The 19518-nt window shown below is 46.0% G+C and overlaps 1 protein-coding gene across 1 annotated transcript in view; it reads right to left on the reverse strand.

Moving 5' to 3' along the window:
- Nucleotides 1–9445: 9445 nt before the first annotated feature.
- LOC113997171 (vascular endothelial growth factor receptor kdr-like) overlaps nucleotides 9446–19518 on the reverse strand; it is a 131973-nt gene continuing 121900 nt past the window's right edge. Inside the window, exon 30 of the mRNA XM_027738810.2 lies at nucleotides 9446–14716. Within this exon, the coding sequence (XP_027594611.1) occupies nucleotides 14512–14716 (205 nt within the window). The 3' untranslated portion in view covers nucleotides 9446–14511. The remainder of the gene's footprint in view (nucleotides 14717–19518) is intronic.

Consider the following 19518-nt stretch of genomic DNA (forward strand, 5'->3'; position numbering starts at 1 on the left):
TCCCTGGTGCCCCTTGCACTGTTCCTTCCCAGGACATTGGACTTCCCCACATGCACAAACCCCTGCCATGTGTTGTCGTGTACAGTCAAGCAGGAAATGGAAATTTCTTGTTTCTTTTTCTATCCTGATCACCCTTTTTCACTTCATAAATCACTGGAAGTTCCAACTCCCGCTTCTGCACTGAGTTTTGGCACCCTGTCGATGTGTTCCCCCTCTGGCTGTGCCACTGCCCGCTTTCCTTGGCAGTTGGCAGAGACACCAATCCCTGGGGATTCATGGAGGGAGCCCCAGAGGAGCCTGAGCATCCCCTGGGCTGTGTCCTGGAGGAGGCTGCAGCACCTTGAAGTGCAATCAATGAGATGCTGCTTCTCAGCTGTTTCTGCCAATCCTTTCCATCTGGGATCAGGGAATGCAGAGCTGTCAGTGAACCCCCAAACCTGTCATTCTGCCAAGATCGTGTTCCATGCAGTGCCACAGCTGCAGGCTGAGGCTGCAGTACCTACTGGGCTGGTTTGCAACCTTCAACAGCATTTAACACCCCCTAAAATAAATCTCCCTGCAAGCTTTGGATCAGCTCCTTCTTTGTGGTCTGTGCCACTCTGGAAAGCACATTCCCACTCTGTGCCCAGACAAGCTCCTCAAATGAACCCCCTACACTCTTACAGTGGGGTGGATGTTTCTGAGCCACACTACCTGTGCTGGTACAGCAGGGATACAGTATAACACTGGTCACATTTCCAGCATCCTGTTTGAACTGTGTCAAACCCAGGAACAATTTGTTGGAGGGCAGATTCCTTCTTTGGTTGGAGCATGTTGTAGGTAGGGAATGAATTTTGGCAGGTCTGCGTGTGGGTGTTTGTGATATTCCGTCTCTCCTTTTGTCTAAGACAGTGACATTGAGAACAATGCCACTGTGTTTCCTTTTATTCCTGAAGTGTGCAGGGTTTCATGGTTATATAAGCATTCCACAACCTTTGCCTGAAAGAATGGAAGTACAGGTTAAACGGGATGAATGTCCCAATGCCCTTCCTTTATCCAAATAAGTATTACCAGTAAAATGTCTAAAACCACAGTGACATACAGCCCTTTACTACAATTAACAAAGAACAATTGCAGTCAGGATATTATGGTGGTGGTTTTGTGGGATTTTGAAATATTCTTTTACACCATGGTTGGCTCTTGGATTCGCCTTTGCCATGGCCTTTTTGCAATAAGAAGTGTTTAAAAATGACCAGAATCCATTCAAATACTAAAAAACAAGATAATAACAGATCTGAGGAAAATCAGTTTTAAGGGAAGAACTTCTAGAAAGGTAGCATGGCCTGGATAAATAACATTATATACAGAGATGAGTGAATTTACGCAAGTCAGAACTGACTTCTTCAGTTCCAACTGCAAATCTGGGCACTAATTGGCAATGTATGTGGCAGAAGCCACAGCACAGGATCCCAGGGTTCTTTAATGCCTGAAAATCCTTCCCTGAGCTCCCCCGTGGGTCTGCTGGGAAGGGAGCTGTGCTGCAGCACTGCCCCTGTCACAGCTCTGCCGGGGGGTTCTCAGCTGCTCCGGGTGAAGTGGTCTCAGCCATTGTGTGGCAGGTTTTTGGGCCTGTCCTGTCAGGAGCACAGTTCACCTCAAGTGTGTACAAAGGGACCATCCTTCCCTTCAGATGTGCAGCGAAGAGGTTGAGATGAAACCTTACACTTATTCCTAAAAAAAGAAAAGGTCATTTATTCAATTCTCTTTATGGACTCTCAGTCCTAAAAATGTCGAGATTTTCACATCTTTTCCTCAAAAAATCCAGCCCATCCTCATTTCCCTCCTGCAAGTCTTCTCTAAAGGACTTTTTTCTCAGCAGATATCAACTAACACAAACCAAACCTTCCCCTCCACAGGCTCTTTCATCTAAAAAACTACAAAAGTCTCAGCAATTTAATAAATCCATACCCATAACCCGTAAGTTTTCCAGTAAAAAGCTGTGTTTTTTCTCTGTCCTGTGAAGTGCCTCATCTTTACAAGCATTGCCTACTCTGAACTGATCAAACTTGACGTTTTACCAATTTTCATAGCTTTTACCCATTTTCTCAGCTCTGTGAGACACCTGAACCAGAGAGGATCAATTGAAATGATTCTGCAAACGTTTTTATTTGTGTGGTAAACCAAAATATTGAAATATGAAGTGTCATTATTACATTCTCCATCACTCTGTGTGCAAATTTTGTTCACCAGGAAATGTAAATACTGAAGCTGTGTTATAATTTCATCGAGTCTCTTTGCAACCCCTTTCATCCCTCATTAAAATAGAGTCCTTACAAGCATCTTCACAGGCATATGTGACAAAACTACTTCTGGGAAATCTTCTTCTTTCAGTTTCAAACTGGAAATAGTTCATATGACGCCTCATGTCACTTTTGAGGATACAGATTTTAAAATGAAAGTACAATATGAAGGAGTTTTTCCTTTGGTGGGAGTTTATCTGGAATATATCTTATGCTCATTTTGCCATCCCATGCCAAAAATTCGAGTTCAGAACTTTTACTTTCTATACATAAGAACTTTCTACACAGAAGTCCAATTGCCTTCTTGCAGTATCATTTTCCCAATTTCATTCTGGTGTGACTTCACAATGACATCTTGATGATGGGGAGAGGAATTAACCAGCTGCAGAAATGCCTGAGCCTTTGCCAGCTGCCTTGTGTGGCCTCAGGGAGAGCCCTGGAGCAGTGGGGGTGTGATGGGCTCTCCTCAGCCCCTGCTCCTCATGAGCCCCTGCTCATCCTCATCCCTGGAACAGCAGCACTGCCTGTGTGAGGTCACCTTCTGCTCCTCAGCTCGGGGCTCTCCAGTCTAAGAGGGTTTTTGGTGGTTCATTGCTTTTGTGAGAACACTCAGGCACTTCCACTTCCTTGCCCATCAGCAGTGACAGGGTTTGGGAAGCTGGGTTTGTGCCTGTTCCAGAGGCCACCTGTGCCATGGACTGACCTTGGTCTGGGTCTGTCCTCATCTCCCAAACTTTCCTGTGCCTGTTTTTACTTTGGGAAAGAATCTTTTAGCTACCAGTAATAATCCAAAACATGCCTGATCCCTCCAGAGCAACAGCAAAGACCTGTCCCAACACAAATGAGCAACTGGGAATGGTCTGAAACGTGGGAATATAAACCCCAGCAAATACACTCCCATGAAATGCAGCCTCTGCAGTGTTTCAGGCTCCATTGAAGAGTCTTTAAAAACAGCAGGAGGGTCTTGAATCCACCCTGGCATTTTCACTCTCCTTTGCTGGGCATTTTTCACATATTTGGACTCACAGCATGTTTAGTAGCCTCTGGGTGCCTTTAAAGCAAGACAGGTGTGGTCCTTACATTGTCATTGGGTCCGAATTTCCTAAACCCCAAATACATGGTGGGGAACTAGAGCAATGACAAACTAGAAAACTAGCCCATGGTCTAATGGCCTGCCTTGGCTGGGAGATGTTTCTGGATTTCACTCCCAAGGAATCTCCTGTTCTGCAGCAGTCACTGCACTTTGCACGGCAACAGAAAAGGAGGGAATGTTCTGAGGGGCAAATTGTGGGCAATGTCTGAGAGAATCAAGTGGTCTGACTGCACTAATCCAGATATCAGAGCAGCTGCTCTGTGGGTGTCAGGGGGACTTAACTAAATCCTCAATGCAGGCAAAATTTATTGGTGTCACAGGGCCAAGATCCTCCTGCCTTTGCACAGATTTCCAAACTACGAGCACTTACTTTCCCTTTTCAGATCTTTCCCTATTGTATCAGGTTGAAACACAGCAGTATGAGCAGGGTTTGCATACTCTGTTCCACTTCCCTTTACTTATGGACTACTCAGTCAGTCATTATTTCAACCTATTAGAAATATTGCTCTTACCTGAAGGGGGGTAAAACAGAAAAAAGATGAGAGTTAGTTTTGCTTAAATAAAAAACTCCCTAACACCTCTGTATGAAATGAACTCTTAGGAAAATAGATTATTTTAATTGTACAACTCTTGGGATCATGTTAGGAGGAGGCAATTACTTACTGTGATTTAGGGTACTATTACCTCACATTTTTTGCTGAAAGAGCTATGGTCTGCTAAAGTCCAGGGAAAATTTCTGCCTGGACTTTGACTAAGCAAAATGTGTTCTTGGGTACATCTGGAGTCTGGTTTTCTGTCTTTATCAACTGGGGATTTTCTTTCTTCCCTTGCCTGGGATGTGTGTCAGCTCTGAGAGACACAGGGAGCTGCAGGGTCAGTGCTGCTCTGGGCTGAGGGCAGTTCCCTCCAGGAGATTGGATGCACAGTAAGAGTTGGGTACTTCACTTACCAAACAGAGAGCAGCAGTTCAGCACAGTCAGCTCCAGCACAGCATTTGAAGAATAGCACATATTTCCTTCTCAATTCCCTGCTTTTCCTTCCTGGAAGGAAATGATGGTACAAATGCAAAGAATGAAGGAGGAGACAGCTTTGGTTTTTCTTTGCAATCTGTTGGCACATCCCATGGATTACAATGTCCTGGAGGCACCTGGGATCTCACAAATCCAAAGATCGGCATCAAGGCCAAACAGTGTTTCATCAGCAGGGCCAGAAATCTCACTGAGCAGTGCAGGGCTGCTGAGTCAAGGGGTGTCAGTGCCATGGGCTGATCCATCCTGAGTCATCCTGACAACAGCAGGAATTGCTGCAGCTTGGAGTTCACAACAATCCATCAGACAGCCAAGGACTCACTTGTGACGTTCAGATTTTGATCCAGCTCTTTAGTGCTTGGGGAGATAAAGTTCTGGCTCCACTCCACCCTCCTGTCCTTCCATGGGCTGTAAAGTCCTGTTACTCTTTCATCCTGACGGGTGTCAGGAGGGTGGGTGTTACTTGTTTCAGAAGGTTTGGGGAAAGGGAGGAAAGTAATTCTGTCCATCCCAGTGTTTCAACAGACAAGATTTAGGAGGCCCATTACCTTGATCCCCCCGTTGGTGATTCTCACCCCCTTCCCCCTGCTCTCCTTGCCTTACCCCTGCTTGTCTTTGTGGCTCTGCTCTGTGCTGAGATGCCTTGTGACATTCTGGCTCGGGGCATAAACAGTGGAAGGCTGGATTTGAAAAATATTCATGAATAAAAGGTCAAAACTCTCCGAAGAAATAATAAATTTCTTGGTTGTCTCTTTTTGTGTTGTTGGGGTATTTTTGGTTTTGTTTTTTTTTTGGGGGGGGGGGAGGGTTGATTTTTATTTTTTTATTGCATAGTTATGAAAAACAAATTAACCTTTGGGATTTTGAGGAATTCACTGTGACAATGGTCCAGGTTAAAAATAAACAGCTACTGCTCCAAGAAGAGTGGCCAGAGATGCTGGGTTTATTCTGCTGGGCCTGAGGATCACTGCGTGTTAGTCCTGGCTTTAAAAAGTCATGCTGATATTGCTCATCCTGGAAGGGCAGAAGGCACAGGCCCACACACGGCAGTTGCAGGGCTACTTTTTTTTTTAGTTCAGTGGCAAAACAAGGACTTCATTATGCTCCTGGACTCTTTGATCCTACCTGCTGTCAGGCTTGAGCTTTTCTTTAACAGTGCTACAGGGGAAGAAAGGAAGATAAGAGAAAAAAGCTAGAAATTGCAAAGTTTTCACAGTAACAACTATGAACAGAAACAATTGTGGAAAAAAGGAGAAACACTCATCATGTGTGACTCAGACAGGGAACAGAGGATTATTGATGGATACCTGATGCTCTTTTCCCCCACATGACCTCAAAGAAACAAAATTCCTGCTTCATTTGCAAAGGAGAAGACTCTTCTGAGGTTTTAAAAAACTTTCTATAATGATTTTAGAAATTTGATTTGATTTTGGAGACTTGCCCTTCCAGAGGATTTTGGTAAGAATGTGACTTGGAGAAATTCAGGGAAATGGGCAGTTCACAATGAATACAGTGGCCATGATTAGCTAATGTCTAATGTCACTATTTAGGTGTGATAAATGGATAAACGATGGTAAGAGAGCACACTGAGCACTGTTTGTGCTCTGGCAAGTGAGGCAGAGTAGCATCAATAAGAAACAAAAGGCAGAAGGGTGTCTATGAAGCCATAAGATAAAATTGCCTGTGAGTTTTCTTAGAAAAGCCAACTTAGGCTTGTTTTTACACCAGAATAATGCCATTTGTTTTGTTTCACTTTTGGATGTGAGGGCAGTGTTGTTACATCTTTTGTTTTGATGCAGACAAAAAATCATTAGCTATTAGCAGACCTTCCATCATTCTCAGAGCTGAGCCGAGGCTCCAGGTGAGTCCCTGACCCCCTCGCTAACTGGGCACTGACATTTGGAAAGGGCAGCCTGGGTGGGGATTTCACTGCATGGGCAAGCAGGAGGGTGAAACAACGAGTCAGACTTGGCTGTTGGATATTTCAGGCTGGAAGGGACCTCAAGAGGTCTGCAGCCAAGCCTCCTGCACAGAGCAGGGGCTGGGGCTCTGGGCAGTCTGAGGTCAGTCCCAGCATTGAGGGTTTAGTCCTTCCCGAGGGCAAGTTTTGTCCTCGCTGAATTTTATAAGGTTCCTGATGTCACTTAATATTTGAAAGAGGTTTTTTCCCTTTGTTTGGATGGGTCAGATCCTCCTTGGAGTGAAATCACTGAACTGAGCAAACCACCTGTGTAGCTGCAATTTGCCCTAGAAAGTATGTGAGAGAGAGACTTAATCCTGTAGTATCCTTACCATGGATTTAGACAAGAGTAGGCATCTATTTCTACCCTTTCTAGGACAGGTAAAACCACACTTTGATCACCTGCATTAAAGGAAGACAAACAGCTGTGTTTGCCTACGTTGGGTTACTTGCATTACCTTTTTCTCAGAGCATGTTGTAACTTCTCATTTCAACTAAAGCTCCTCACGGGTGCTCCCGGGCCAGGGAGGGACTGACAGCACAAACCCCCTCTTCATCTCCTCTGTGCTCAACTCACACTCTGAAGAAAGATCTCGGCACCTCAAAGGTGAACAGCTTAAACCTCAGAGGGGTATTTCTGCTTTCCTGGCTGTTATCATATGTGAAGAAGTGGATTCAGACCCACGGTCTGGTGTAGGTCACGTCCTCAGACCAAGTATCAGGAGTGGCAAACACAGAGGAAGAATATGGGAAGTTTTCTAATTTGTTTCATCACATTTGGTATTTGCTATTATGACAACTTATATTTTGAAATACCCTTCAGTCCTGTTACTTTGGGATCACCAGCCCTGTCTCAAAGGCTCCTTAAGGAAATATGGACCAGGAGTATTCAGAACTCACATTCCTCTGCCCTTGGGGTTGGTGCAGACATGGAGTAAGTACTCCCTGAGTGCAGTGAGGAATGGAGCAGACTGGTCTCGCTTTGTGCATCAGTGCACGCGGAGGGAGACGAAGTGAATCCCCACAGCTGTGATTCCCTGTGTTCTGGCTCCTGAGTCCTTGCAGAATTTGGAACAGAGCAGTTTCTCCTCTCCAGTTTTTGATGCCTCAAACCCACTAGGCTGTGACAACAACTGGGCTCACCAGAACTGATAAAACAAGGGCTGGATGTATGGCCCTGGTAGGGCTTCATGTGCTCCCCATGCAGAGCCAGCTCATCCCAGTGCACTCGGAAGGGGATACTCCATGTGCCACTGCAACCAGCTGGAATTCCAGCCTTGGAATGTGTGCTGAGATCCCTGGAAAGCTGAGCGTAGGTTCTGAGCTGAAATTATTATCTGCTGCTCGTGGCCTCACTGTGTACAAAGCACTGAAAAGTGCTTTCCACTCTTTCCAAGTATTTGCACTTTATAAATCCTTATAAGTCTGATTATGGGAGGAAGGAACAAGGACCTGACTGGAAATTAGCTGGATTCTCCTCTCACCTTTCTAATGTCACCACCACCAAATCTGCTTATCTCACTCCTAAATCTTTCTCTTGCCAGTCCCTATTTTCTCCTGGGATTTTTATCACCCAAACCACCAGGTTTCAATACTTTATACTGAGATTGTCCGAACGATCTTGTCTCTCTATGTGCTGCAGCTGTAAAAGCAAAAACCTTTTACACTACATACAGCAAAAGTTACACATCCTGGCCAAGACCTAAGAGCAAACCTCACATTTCTGGATTCCCAGTGCTGGACTTTTTCTCCCCAAATTCTTTTCCATGCCATGCCATAGCAGCCTACCTTCCACAAGTGTAACTTGAGCTGTAGGTGATTAATAATTCACATTTTGTGCTAAAAGCAAATCAGAGTTAATTTTGTATATTTTGTTTCCTCTCTTTAATACATTAGTTTGCCCAGAAAGGCAGTTCTGCATTCGGAGATCGCAGTGACTCATGCCTTACATAAGGAACTAAAACATTTCATGGTTTACAGAGAAGAATGTTCTTGCTCATTATGGGGATGAAAGGAGATTGCTGCATTGCAAATGACATGTATAATTTAGACACTTATTTCTAGGACTATTTGGAACAGGGAATGAAGAGAAACTAAAATGTTTGAAGTGACTTGAGTGCTCCATAGTTTTTAATGTGACTAACAAAATACACAGCCTGGTAACTTTTAGGACTGTTAATGGAAGAATGGCTCTGAAGCTCCAACACTTTTTTTTTTTTCTAATAACAGTATTTATTTTAAGCCACAACTAGAAACTGGTATTTATCAGTCTGGAAAAATCTGCAAAGATCTCATATTCTTTTCTGCTGGTTGTTATCGACTGTGCCACCAAAGTGGGAAGGGGAATGGGAAATAGGGTTCCAGAAAGACCAGGCAGCTGGGGAGGGAGTGGTAGCAGGTCTGCTGCTCTTGCATTGGGGGGGGGGAGATTTTTTTCCCCCTTGGCATTCTAAATATTAAACCTTCACTACAAAAGGAGAGCACGGAATATTCTGTATTCCAGCAGTGCAGAGTTTCTTCAAACGGGAATTTAATAACATCACCGTGGCTGTGCACTGGGAAATGTTTATTTAATTGTGTTCTTTTTAAAATATTATGGGTAGAGAAATCCAACACGATTTCTGGAGTTTTGAGTGTGAACAACCCCCAAATGCCCCCATGTTGTGCAGATTATCTGCACAGACTGATGTACTGACATGCCTTGGTGCCTGTGGGTCATCTTTAGAATGCAGGATTCTGATTCTATTTTCTCTCTGAGCCCCATTTATTTCTTTATTTTAACAGTAACAGGTCAGCAGTGTCTGTGTTTCCTGGACTGCTCCTGGCAGCAGCTGCATTGGTGTTTTTCTCCAGCAAACTCCCATCATTTCCTGAGGTCTCTGAATCTCCCACAGAAGTGCAGTGGGCAGTTCCCTCTGAGCAGTGTCAGTGTGCCAAGGTCTGTCCTAACTCTGGAACCCCTGTAGAAATGTGTAGGAGATCTATGCCTTGTAAAAACCTTTCAAAACGGTTGCATTATTTATTTTTATTCTGCTTCAAGGACAACGCTCTTCAAACCAAGAGATGACAAAAAGGAGCCCTGGGCTGTATAAATATAGAATCCTTTTTATTTTTTTGGTTAATAGATACAGTACAATTTTGACTACATAAGAAAGCATTGTTTTCAGTGCATACATTCTTCAGACAGACAGGAACATGGCAGACAAACATTCCTTGTGGTTGGAGGATTACATGACGTTTGGTTTATTCCTGTAAGTCTCAAGTTACTGGCTTTTCCCAGTTTTCTTTAGCTGCTTTGACAACTCAAGGTCTAAGGAGAAATGAATTGAGTAATAAGGATGTGCCAGCTCTGGTGGCACAGGAGGATTAGGCAGGAGAACAGGGCACTGCTCAGCACATCCCACACTGGTCTTCCTGCAACCACAGCCCTCGTGGCATCACATCATATCCCAGATGACCCAACCCAGCAAGATTTCTGTCCTATTTTAACAAAATATGGAAAGAATAAATGTCAAACAAACCAACCCCTGTACAGAGACTGACTCTGAGGGTCAAAGCCCAAACTCCTCTTGCACTTCCCTCGTGTGAGGTGGTGCTGTGTCACAACTGCTGGGTTTCGTGATGTGATGTGGTGTAAACCCAGGACAGTGGATCCCAGGGTTTGGCCATTACACTTACAGGGAGGGACAAAAGAATTATTGCTCCTTTCTGAGTTTTCCATTCACTGTATGGCAAGAAAAAAATCCCAGGTTGATCCCTGCGTACGACCCTGATCCCAGGTAACTCCTGCATTCAGGAGAACCCAACAGTGCTTTACCCTGTTCTGCAGCTATTTAGGGGTGCTGGCCCCTGCAAACAGCTCCTGATGGGAGACAGGGACCACGGTCCCCAGCCCACATCCCAGATCCAACCTGAAAATGAGACAGGACAGCGCTCCAGTGGAGGATCCCTGGGGAGATCAGTCAGACCTTGACTGGCCAGCTCCAGGGTCCTACGGCCGCTGCCATCCCAGCAAGGTGTAAGGAGAGGAGTGCCTGGACACTCTGGGATACCCTTGGTCTTTGCCAGGCAGGGGACCAGGAGCAGGGTTGGTGTTGGTGGGACATCAAGCAGAGCAGTTTAGGCCTAAATGTGTTCACCTTCAGCTTTCAGTGGTTTCGTTCGAGACCATTACTCAGACTTTGGGTTTTTATCTGACCTTCCTTGATACCCCGAGCAGATACTGTGGGCCCACATCCTGGTTAAGACCCCCTTCCTATGAGGATGACTTGGAAGAACCTTAAGAAACCTCACTGTTTGAGGAAATGACTGAGAGAACGATCAGATTCACACAATCACCAACCTTCATTTTGCTCCAGACACCAATATTGAAAAATCAGTAGATAAAAAAAGCTTCTCCCATTCAGGGAAGGACACACAGAGGCTTCCAGACAAACTAAGATAAACTAGTTTTCCTTGGTTATATATTGAAAAAAAATCAATGTGAAAAAAGGTTACTCTAGATTATCTAGATCAGCCTCTGCAAGCACAGAACACCCGGGAAAGAGCAGAGTGAAATGATCCTATAGCTGACCTCACTGCAAAGGCAGAGCAAAGCAACCCAGAGGGCCTGGGAGAGCACATCCCAAGGAGCAGATGAAATAGAGAAAAGAGGGGACAGGAAAGCAGGCTGTTCCAAACCCCAGCCTGAACAATAACATGCAGCTGAAGGCACTTCTCCTTGGGCACCCACGTGGCAGGGGATTGTTGGAGAGAAGACAACACAGTTCTGGTGAGCTCTGAGCTCCTTTGTCCTCTTTCTCTGGGGTTCCAAGAGCACAAATCCAGGAGTGAGCACCACCAGAGGAAACCAAGGTCCATGTTACTGCAGATACACTGAGCTCTGCCAGCCCAGACAAGGCAGGTGGCAGACAGGAGTGAGTGAGAATCCCTGAGAAGTCCAAAAAAACAATAAACATCACATCATTTAAACAACTTGCCCCTTCTGACCCTCTGGCCGCTACACCAGCCTTCAGTTAAAACTGAGGCACTGGAAACTCCTCACCTAAAACAGGAGCCACGTGGTGACACTTCCAGGAATGAGATAAACCTGCCAAATTCCTCCAGATCCCTGTTTCCTAACTGAAACTAAATAATGTGGAGAACAAATGAGAGGCAGAGACACTCCCAGCCAAGAGAACTGCTCTGAAATGGCACTGGTGGGGCACTGTAAACTGGAGCCTGGCCTGCAAGCGTTAGTGAAATGTTTAGTAACAATACTTAACTCTGTTATGTCTGGGTATCTCTTTCTCTTTGGACTAAAATGTTACACATTTTACCATATAAATGAATCACTATATTTGTTGCTACTGGGTACACTATATACATCGTTGGAAGAAAAGAACAATAATTAAATTAAGGGAGGAGAGAAAACGGACAAACAAAATATTAGTAAATAAAATAGAAGACATATGTTCAATAATACTTTTCAGGCAATACTTTTGCTTGTTACATTTACTATAAGGAGGAAAAAAAAATCTTCCACTTGAAATAAACACTGGAAACAGCTGCCCAAGTTCAGTCCCTTCACTGCCGGGGTTCTCAGAGGGCAACGCAGCCGTCAGTCATGCTCCAGACGTGTTTGATCCTGCCACTGCAGAGGAGCCTGCAGATCTGGGGGGCTGTCAGTGCAAGCAGGGTTTTAAAAGATGCTCTGCTCTGTGTCACACCCTCCAGGTGATGCAGAAGGGCTGATGTGGTTCCTGAGAGCCACAAAGGACCTCCCCACGTTCCACGTGGGTCCAAACAAGCTCCTCGCTCCTCTGGGCTCAGCAGGGTCACCAGAAACCCTGACAGTTCCTCCTTCAGAGACTGAGAAGGTGACATAGTCCTCCCAGCAGTGCTTCCCATTCTTCATCACAAACAGGCAGGTTTTGCCCTACATGTGCTTATTTTAAAGTTTGCAAGTGAAGGTTTATAAATATCTTGTTCTTACCCTGCAGTAACAAACACCTCACTGTGATGCCACCAACAGCTCAGCCACACGAACTGGCTGTACCTCCTTTTCCTTTTGTCTCATGAATAAATTATTTCCATAAGAAGTGGTTGATTACTTGATCAGAGCTGTAGATAATTAGTGTGTGATGAGAAACAGATCCAATGAGCTTTCTGGGGCTCATCAGATGAATTCCTTCCCAGTAGTTTCTTCTCTTATACAACCAACTCTACTTAATATACAGGTGCTAAAATACAAAGCAGTGCAAAATGACCCCAAAGCAAGTAGAGCCCACCCCATCTGGCAGGTGCACTGTGAGCAGGGGGCTCCTGGGGGACTGCAGGTGATTTCCTTACTGCACTGACTGCAAGCCAAGGAGAAGGAGCAGAGCAGCTCCCCAGAGCCCACCCTTCAGGTGCCTGAGCGTTCACAGTTAACGTGGGTTGGGCTTTGGAGACTTGTTTTCCCCTTTGCTGATACCCGAGGCTTGTTTGTGATTCCTTCAGCATAGCCCATGTAACCACTCACCCAGCAAAGCTCCCTGGCTACTGTGGGGGTGTTCAGCTGTCTTTGCCAAGGTAACAGAATCGTTTTGCAGGGGTTGGATTTCCCCCCTCTACTTTGACTCCTGAAGAAAAAGTCTTTTTTGCTGAAGAAGTCAAATCAAGGAAGAAAAGGGGAGGGTTGTGCAGACCTTGGAGGAAACTGCACAGGGAGCCATTTATAGCCCAGGTTTATAACTCAGGAGGTCACAACTCTGACTGTCAATGAACATCTTTCTCATCCTTGCTTTTTCTCTTTGCAACCTGGAGACTTTTCCCTTCCTAAATTTTAAGGTCAGCTCCGATCGTTACAGAGCAGGTGAAATGATAAGGATTAGCTGCTGGGTTTTGAAGGGGCTGTGAGCATGGGCAGGGTGTACAGGGGAGCTGGACATGCAGGGGGTGTGCAGGGGACCTGCCCACGGGCAGCTTTGGGGCTGGAGGAAACATGCTGTGAATTCCTCTCATGGCACAATTTGTGATCCCTTCAGTCCTGCTGCAACAGGATTACCACGAACCCAGGAAGGGCTCAGATGCAGAGGGCACTGAATATCATCCCAGTGTTTACCTTGGCAAGGCAGCCAGGGATAAATGTGTGGCACACAGACTTGCAGCTTAGCATGGGCTCATATTCCCAGGATCAAACTGTTGGGCGTTTGCCACAGAATCCAAAGGAAATGTTTTTTTTTTAGCTTCTTTTTAGTAACCAGCCTGTGTGCAGACAGGAAACAGAGAAATGCTGCTGCCCTGCTGGTGCCTCAAGGGGTGTGTGTTTGTGTGTAACTCTCGTGCTCTCAGTGAGTGTTTTGTGCACATTCACACAAACGTGCATGTGAGCTGGGAAATTCTGCTTAAGCTTAAGAAGGTTCATATTTAAGGCAGTGATTTGCCTTGCAATCACTACAGATGCATCTCCAGCAAGGCTCCCTATTGCATGTATGCTAAAAAACTGCTGTTTGAGCAAGGAGAAAGCCCAGGGAAGCAAATTTAAGCCCACTGTGTTCCCTGATGGCCCAAAAGACCAGCCTGCCTCCTGGTGCACGAGTACTACCAGCTTTCTCTGGGCCATACTGTTTTCAGGAGTGTTTCCTGTGGGCAGTGGAAATTATTAAATTCAAATTGTAACAAAGGTATCTTGGATTTCAAAAATATTTCAGAAATATTTACAGGAGGCGAGATCCCAAGTTAAGAACAGTGCTTCAATGTTGGCTTTTCTCCAAATCCAAAGCATTGGTGTGTTTGGCTTCTGTTTATAACTGATCCCTTCCATCCTTGGACTAAGCAATTTCTAGGCCAGTAGCTTGAACCCTGTGTTCACAACTACCTTGACATGGCTCTTACAGAGTAAAAGGTGAAGGAAGGAACCTGTGGATCTGCAAATGCCAGTGAGCAGCCCCAGCCAGGAAGGAGTGGCAGAGTTGGGGGTTACAGCTCCTCCCTACAATTCTGATGAACAGAATGTTCATTTACTGCATGTGTGGCAATAGGCCTTTAAAGTTAACAGAGGAGGTGCTCTTCAAATGTTTCTATTCACATCAGAACCATTGTCCAGTGAGATTTCCCTTCCATTCCATGCAGGCCTGGAGACACGAGAGGATGCAGCAGGGCTGGAGGTGCAGCCTGTGCCAGGGGTGGTTACACCGGGGGGGGCGAGTAGTGGATGACGGAGTTGTAGTCTGGGGGTGGGCTGTGGCATTCCAGGTTTGGATCCATGGGCAGCAGAACAGAGTCTTCCAGTGTGAAATCCATGGTGTCCTCTTCTACCTGCACTGCTGGCTGGTACTTGACAGCCTCATGGTCAGAGAGGATGGACTCCTTGCTCCTGCTGACAGCTCTCCTCCTGTGGGGAACAAACCACGGGATATATCCACCCTGTCTCATCAGCCTTGGTCTCTGTGTGCAGTTAATGGTCAAAATGCTTTTTTTAAAAAGTAAATATATAAATCATCTCAACTCTCCTTTGCAGCACCCTGTAAGACAGTGACAATCATACTCGTTGGATAAGGGAACTGAATTAGGTATTTTGAATAACTCAGTGTTTTAAAAGTAGCCTTAGGAGTAAATCCAGGAGCTGTGTTGCCCTGTCTTTTTATCTTACCACATTTCAGTTCTCTTAGTTATAAAGGCACCTGTCCTATACATGCCACAATATTCTCTCTCATTGTTCTGACACAGGTCAGTAAAAATTTGACTTTTCTGAAAGCAGAACTGAAGGCTATGACTTTTCCTGAAGTATAATAAAGGATGAAATACTGAGTAATCTCTGACAGACTGTAATTTAAAATGATACTGAAAGGAAGGGTGCATGTTGAACACACTCTTGCAGTGCAGGGCTAAATCTCTCTTGCACTGCCCAGCCCTTCCCAATCCCTGGCAAAGGGCAGCACTGTGCAGAGTTCCAGCTGCTCCTCTGTGGCTGCTGCTGCTGGAGGGAGCAGTTTCCTCTACTGCTGCCTTCCCTCATTACAGGGGATGGAGAGCAGCAACCTCCAGCACATGGAGCAACCTCAGTGTTAAAAGCAGGAGAAGCTTGGAGAGGATTTGTATCACAAGGTGCCCTTGAGGAACAGCAAGTGTTGTGGGGAGGAAAAAAGGTACTTTCTGTCACAGGCTGCCTTAGAAATAATGTTCTGCTAACCTTGTTTTTTTCCCTCTGAGCAATTCACTGGAAGAGGCCTGGGTAACTTAGGGTTGGTTCTCAAAAGAATCCCAATATGAGAGTGGTTTTTAATCTTCTGCACTTTGCTCAGGACTCTTTAAAGTGCAGCTCTTTGGGACGAGCCTCAGTCACAGACCCATCACAGCATAAAGCTGCATTTTAACGACTGTAAACCAAACCTGAATAAGCAACAGTTCATCACAGAAGTGCAAAATTCAGTACACTTATTTTGCATGTCTGCATCTCCAGCTTTGTCTCTAAGAAGTGAATCCAGAAGCCCTGAGCTGTTGTAAGAGCCAGCCCACCGTGTCTTGCATGTCTAGGATGAATTTGGGTTCTGTGCAGTGCAAAGGCAGAGGTTACAGAGCAAAGCTGCTGTTCCTGTGCTTTCAGACCTACACAAAGCACTGAAACCAAACCTGTGGAGTAGCAAAGCAGAAATTCTAAAAGAAATAGGAACCCTGAGAACTCTGACAAAAATGCAGCACACTCTGCTTTCACAATCTAAGCTCTTCCTCTCTGTCCAGAGAAAAACCTGAGTGGAAATTTCTTACGTATCCCATACATTTGGCAGCTGTCCCTTCCTATACACACACAGCTTCTCTGCAGATAGATTCTTCCCTGGCCTGAGCACCTGAACCACAACTTTGTCTCACTGTTTATTCCTGTAACTCTCTTTTTGTTGCTCAGTTCTATTGACTCATGTGGGACAATTCCATGGATGCTCTGCCCTCCAATTTGCCAGGTATTAAAGCTGTCAGTGGAGCCTGAGAGAAGCCTGAAAGTATCTGTTTAACTTGGCCCCCAGCCTGCACATCTCAGAGTGCTGGAGGGAAAGAAAAGTTAGTAGGGTTTAGTTTGGCCATAGTGGGAAACTTTCAGTCCCCTGTAGACTCTCAACAAGTTTTGTTGGGTTTGTGCCCCTGTAGGTCAGGAGACTGGATATCTGGGAATAACCCAGCACTGGAATTGGGCTGGTGTTTGAAGGACTCTTCAGTGCTGACATCAATGTCTGCTCCAAAGACAGAAAGCTGGGGAGTGAGGTCAGAAGCAGCTTTTGTCATTGGCTGTCTTATGACAGACTAAAGTGCAATTGACTTCCAAAACTATTCCTTTCATCTAAATGCATTTCCTAGTTCAAACTGTCCAAGGGCTTTGCATTTTCCCCTTCAGTGCTCCTGTCCCTGACACTGTGTCTGCCCTGCTCGTGCTCAGCAGCAGAGGTGCCTATGCTGGGCTGTGTGTTGGGATGAGGGTGCAGCTCCTTTTCCATCTGTCCTTGGGAGATCCTTTGCTCCACAGGAACTGCCCCAGCACATAAGAGCTCAGCCTTGCTCTCAGGGTGGGCAGTGCCTGGTGCTCCGGAGGAAAGCAAAGCCCCTTTGCGCCCTGAGCCCACTGTACTGCCCTGTGTGAGACAGAGAAATCCTCCCTGAGCCCCACCGAGAAACAAGTTGTGACGGATCTGATTTGCTTCATCACACAATTATGCAGCTGCAGAAGTTGGTAATGGGGATGTAATGAAATCATGTCATTAAAAGCTAAGCTGGCCATTCTGTGGCTCAGTGCCTCTGCTGAGCTGGCACTGCACTGCCCAGAAGGGGTTTCCTCACTGCCTGTGCCTCTGATTCCCGAGTGCTACTCAAAGGTGATCAAATAGGTGAGAAATCTGCTCAGAGCTGGGACTGTGCCAGCCCAGGCCAGTCCCACCATGGCACAGTGCCAAGGATGAGGTGTGGAATACCAGGACATGGAGCTGGAACAGCTGCCCACTGCCCCCAGCATGTGTTACACAGTGACCACCTGTGAACTGCTTTGCCCCTGCAGAACTCGTGTGGCCTGTGTGGGGCAGGACAAGGGGCCAGAGGAGATCTGAACTTAGCCATTGCCCGAGCCCAAACAGATTTGGTAACCTAAAGGACCCTCTGTCACACTGGACACATTTCTGTGGGGTGCTGGGGAAGGTGTCACATGGAGGACATGCTGAGCTGCTCCAGCCTTGTTCCATGGGCTGAGACTGGAGCTGGCCAAGGCACAGCACTGGGCTCCTGTCTTTCAGAAAGATTCCTCCAAGCCAGGGAGGTTTCTGGGGCAGTACAGAAGTGATGGTGGCTCTGGAGGAACCAATACTAGAAACTAAAAGAATGCAAAAGGGTATCAGCAAATCCCTAAGAGTGACGGGGGTAATTCCCAGCAAATCCTGCTGCATCCAGTCTGTATTTCCACAGATCCCTCAGCCTGGTGCCATGTGGAGTCTATCAGGTGTAAAACCGACTGAAGAGGAGGAAGGCAGGGGTGGGAAGGCAGTACTGGGAGCTGAGGGAGGGCTGTGCAGGCAGGGCTGTGCAGGCAGGGCTGTGCAGACAGCCTGAGCACCCTGAGCCCATCTGGGTGGGCACGAACGTGTGGGGTGGCTGTGGCTGTGCCCCTGGGTGAGCCCCAGCTGGGAGCCTGGGCAAGGGCACTGCAGGGGGAATTAGAGCCATTAACAGCTCCCCTTTTCCTGGGCTCTGCCAGGTCTCCTGCTACAGATGAAGCTGAAAACAGTACGAATTACATGTAGAAAAAGTTAGCCTGAATATTAAGTAATGTTTCACAAACTTTTTCGGAGTTTCCTGAAGGTGCTGAAGTTGTTTAGAGGATACCACAGAGGATAATCCTGCAATAGTCAGAGGGCCTAAATGACCTACTGAGGCTTTTTCTTCCTTCTGTGGGAACCAGAGATTTTGGTTAGAGGTAGAAAAATCCTGAAAGCATCAAAGAGCTAGGAAATCATTACTGGAGCTGTTTATTTTATGTGAGAGGGAGCCAGTTGCTATTAGTCTAAATTTTGGGGTCAATGACTTGAAGAGGAGCCTGGAGAAAGAGAGATGACTGAGAGAAAATCCCCCTGTGAAGGGAGGGCCTCCAGCACCAAGAGCAGAACTTCCTCAAGTACTGTGGAGCAGCTCTTACTGCTTTGCCATAAGAAGCCCAAATATCTTGCCCTCACTGGGAAAAACTAATAGATTTTTGTATTCATGTAGGAATTCTGGCTGTGTGTTTATGGAAAGATGAGAAATTGGGCTGATTGTTGCCAAGTAGAGCCATTTGTCTCATGATCACACCTCTTAAAAACAGGTAGGAGCCTCAGGGCTTTGGAGGAGCTTTCACAGGTGTCTAATGAGGCACAGAGTAAGAGTGACTATTTTTTAAAATTATTTTAATTTTTCTGCAATTAAAGAAATAAAAGGCTTATTTTTCCATCTGGTTGTTATGACTGATTCACAGTTTGCTTTGATACATTTTAGACTGAGTGCTGTGCAGTAGGAATTTCATCCTGGGTTCCCCTCTGGCACTATCAGTGCATCAGGACTGTGCTGGCACAGAGAGCTCAAGGGACTGGGATCAGGAAATTGTTGTTTTCAACACTTCTAGAAAAAAGGTACAGGTAGCATAAAATTTTCACAGGCCAAAGCCACCCACTCCTTTAGTCTGTGTCCCCTCCTGCATGGCCAAGCTGCCCAGATGTCCCAACACCCCAAAAGCAATGAGATGGAAAGCACCACAGTCAAACCCAGACTGGGGACCACAGCCTTGCACAATTCTCCTTTTAGTCTTTGCTGCTTTAAGTATAATCCTGGGGAAAAAAAAGGGGCTTGCAAAACTCCTGAGCAGCTACTCATTCAAAGTTCTACTCTGGAGAGCTCAGGCCAGGTCACAGTGCAAGGGGCAGGACACAACAGTAAGTATATTTATTATCTCAACATCATAGAAGAAAACTCTTCTGGAACTACGTTCTGCCCTGGAGCAAAGACGGTTCCTGCCTTATTCTCTGAGCATCAAAAGGATTCCAGCCCAAGGTAGGCTGAATTTTTGGGGGGCACCTTGTGTTTGGACATGAGTGCCTGATGCTCCAGAGCAAACCCCATCCATTTCAATAGTATTGACTTGCCTTAGGCTCAGTTTGGCTTTAGCAAAGGCTAAAGTGCAGCTCTCTGGGC

The sequence above is a fragment of the Pipra filicauda genome, unplaced genomic scaffold, assembly GCF_003945595.2.
Source record: "Pipra filicauda isolate LSUMZ 115617 unplaced genomic scaffold, ASM394559v2 scaffold377_size797966_pilon, whole genome shotgun sequence".
Classification (NCBI taxonomy): domain Eukaryota; kingdom Metazoa; phylum Chordata; class Aves; order Passeriformes; family Pipridae; genus Pipra; species Pipra filicauda.